This window comes from Nicotiana sylvestris, chromosome 12 (assembly GCF_000393655.2).
Source record: "Nicotiana sylvestris chromosome 12, ASM39365v2, whole genome shotgun sequence".
Lineage (NCBI taxonomy): Eukaryota > Viridiplantae > Streptophyta > Magnoliopsida > Solanales > Solanaceae > Nicotiana > Nicotiana sylvestris.
Genome location: NC_091068.1, coordinates 70,911,156 through 70,913,639, shown reverse-complemented (window position 1 = coordinate 70,913,639; position 2,484 = coordinate 70,911,156). Strand labels below are relative to the sequence as shown.

The window sequence follows — 2,484 nt, the reverse complement described above, 5'->3', positions numbered from 1 at the left end:
TGTCATATCAAGCTTAATCACAACGTTTGGACCTGCTTTTGTTCTCAACCTGATATCCTTAATGATTTCTTGAGTTAACAGCGCGTTCTCAACTATGTTTCTGCCCTTCACAAAACCTGCCTGTTCCTCTGAGATTATGTTTGGTAATAATTCAACCAACCTCTCATGAATAACCCTAGAGAAAATCTTCTGAGCAAAGTTGCTAAGACTGATTGGTCTCATGTCCGCAAAGGTCGTAACTTCTTTTTTCTTTGGTAATAAAACCAGGTTTGTGTGTGTCACACTCTTTAGCAACTGCTGACCGCAAAATAAAGCCTTGACCATGCGGACTACATCTTCTTTAATAATTTCCCAGCATGTTTGGTAAAAGGCTCCAGTGAATCCATCCGGTCCACCAGTTGAGTCCCCATTCAACCCCATAATTGCTCTCTTCACTTCTTCATTGGAAGGCAAAGCCATCAGTCTTTCATGTTGATCACTATCTACCACTGAAGGTACATGATTTAGAATATCAAAATCATTTGGAACTGCACTCTATGTAAATTGATCCTTGTAGAACTTTACTGCTTCTTCTGCTATTAAGTGATCTTCTTCAATCCAGTTACCAAGCTATTTTGGATCCTTGATAATTTCAGTCTCTTCCTTCTCCCATTAACTTGAGCGTGGAAGAATTTAGTGTTTCTATCACCATATTTGAACCATAATATGCCTGCTTTTTGTCTCCAGAATTCTTCTTCTAATGCAAGATATTTAATCATTTCAGCTTGGACCTGTTGTAATCTTTGTCTATTCATCTGTGTAGGATTGACTTCAAATTGTCTTTCATGAACCAAGACCTCCTCCTCAAGGCTTGTAATCTTCTGGAATATATCCCCATATGTAGCTCTGCTCCAGGTAGATAGTGCTTGTTTAAGCTTCTTTAACTTGTAGTTAAAAATGCAGAAAGGGTTAGCACTAAAATCAGCATTCCAATTCTCCTTTACTACATCTTTGAAGGCTCATGCTTTGTCCAGAAGTTAAGAAATCTGAATGACTTTTTAATTGGAGGAGTTACTATATCACATTTCAGCAGCATTGGGCAATGATCAGACCCGATTTTGGATTGGTGAGTTATCTCCAATCCAGGAAAGGTCTGTTGCAATTCATTATTGCCAAAACATCTGTCCAATCTTTTAAAAATGCAGTCCTCCTCTGATCTTTCATTCCACCATGTAAATATGCTTCCTTTGATACCCAAGTCTGTCAAGTTGCAGGTATTGATGCAGTGTCTGAAGTCATCTACTTCAATGAGGGAAACTGACAATCCCCCATATTTCTCTTCCTCATCCCATATCACATTAAAGTCGCCTCCAACTAGCCAAGGTACTGTCATATCTGATGCCATTGCATACAACGTATCCCATAGTTCTATTCTTTCAGTGCGATCACATTTGGCATAGACTAGTGTAAGGATGAGCTCAACATGTGTTTCAGAGTGCATTAATCTCAAAGTCAGCTGTTGAGTCATGTTATATAAAATAGTAACCTCAAAAATTTCATCAATAAAAGCCCAAATCTTGTTTGACACATTCACCACAGCCTGTGCCAAACCAATTCTTACTCTATACCTCTCCATTTTGTGAGACTGTTGCATATGCTCAAGGATTCCTATGAACTCAAAATGATGTTTTCTGTGCATTGTAATCAGCCTTTCAAATGCTTGCATTGTGTTTACTGACCTGACATTCCATATAATGGCATCCATTAAATGTTTTGGGATTTGGACAGTGTTCTCCTTGTTTGTACTCCACTAACTGGGACAGTAGAAGTCTCTTTTGACTGTTTCGTTTTTCCCTTTGCTGCAGATTTTACTAGTTCAATAAGCCTTGGCGACAGATCTCCCTGCTTGGCAACATTAGGAAAATTTTGTGCAGTGGATTCCTCATCCATGTCTCCACCTTTAAGTTCTGCGTGGTTAACTTAATCATGTGCTTCTACTGCTTCTTTTGATGTAACAATATCCTCTGCCTGGTTGATAAGTTCAGCATCTTTTGCAGCATGTTCATTGGTCAACAACATTGTATTGTTCAGTGGAATGTTACTTCCTGCTACATCCTGCACAGTGCTCAATGGAATAGTACTTCTTGCATAAACCTGCACTGTCATAGCTCGGTTCTTGTCTGCATTCTTGTCTTGTTTCTTGTCTGCATTTTCAGCTTCTTTCAAGACATTACTAACAGCATTATGTGAAGTCCCTCCTGGATCTATAATATTAATGTTCCCCTCTTTTGTCTTTTCTGTTGCTGCATTTGTGCATTCGCTGATGCTTTGAATATTGATTGCATTGGCATTACAATTAACACTTTGATCCTCATCTTCCACTTCATTTCCTCCAAATTCTTCATCACTATGCATTGTATATGGAATCTGACCATCTGCTAGGTCTTCTTCTGTTTGGTTGAGCCATAATCTCCCTCATGCCCATTTTTCTTTTTCATTGGTCAT

General features: G+C 38.8%; 1 protein-coding gene across 1 annotated transcript; it reads right to left on the bottom strand.

Annotated features, from left to right (window-relative positions):
- Positions 1–578: 578 nt before the first annotated feature.
- On the bottom strand, positions 579–1,744 carry LOC138883197 (uncharacterized). Its single transcript, XM_070163862.1, has 2 exons — positions 1,055–1,744; positions 579–923 (listed from the first exon to the last, which is right to left on the bottom strand). The coding sequence occupies exons 1-2, from the start codon at positions 1,742–1,744 to the stop codon at positions 579–581; spliced, it is 1,035 nt and encodes a 344-aa protein (XP_070019963.1).
- Positions 1,745–2,484: the final 740 nt, after the last annotated feature.

What these genes read in the sequence shown, in the direction of transcription:
- LOC138883197 (XM_070163862.1), bottom strand. Translation starts at nt 1,744, where the DNA reads ATGGATGCCATTATATGGAATGTCAGGTCAGTAAACACAATGCAAGCA. An exon ending in TGCTGCTGAAATGTGATATA is followed by an intron (nt 924 to 1,054) that starts GTAACTCCTCCA and finishes TTTAACTACAAG; the next exon opens with TTAAAGAAGCTTAAACAAGC.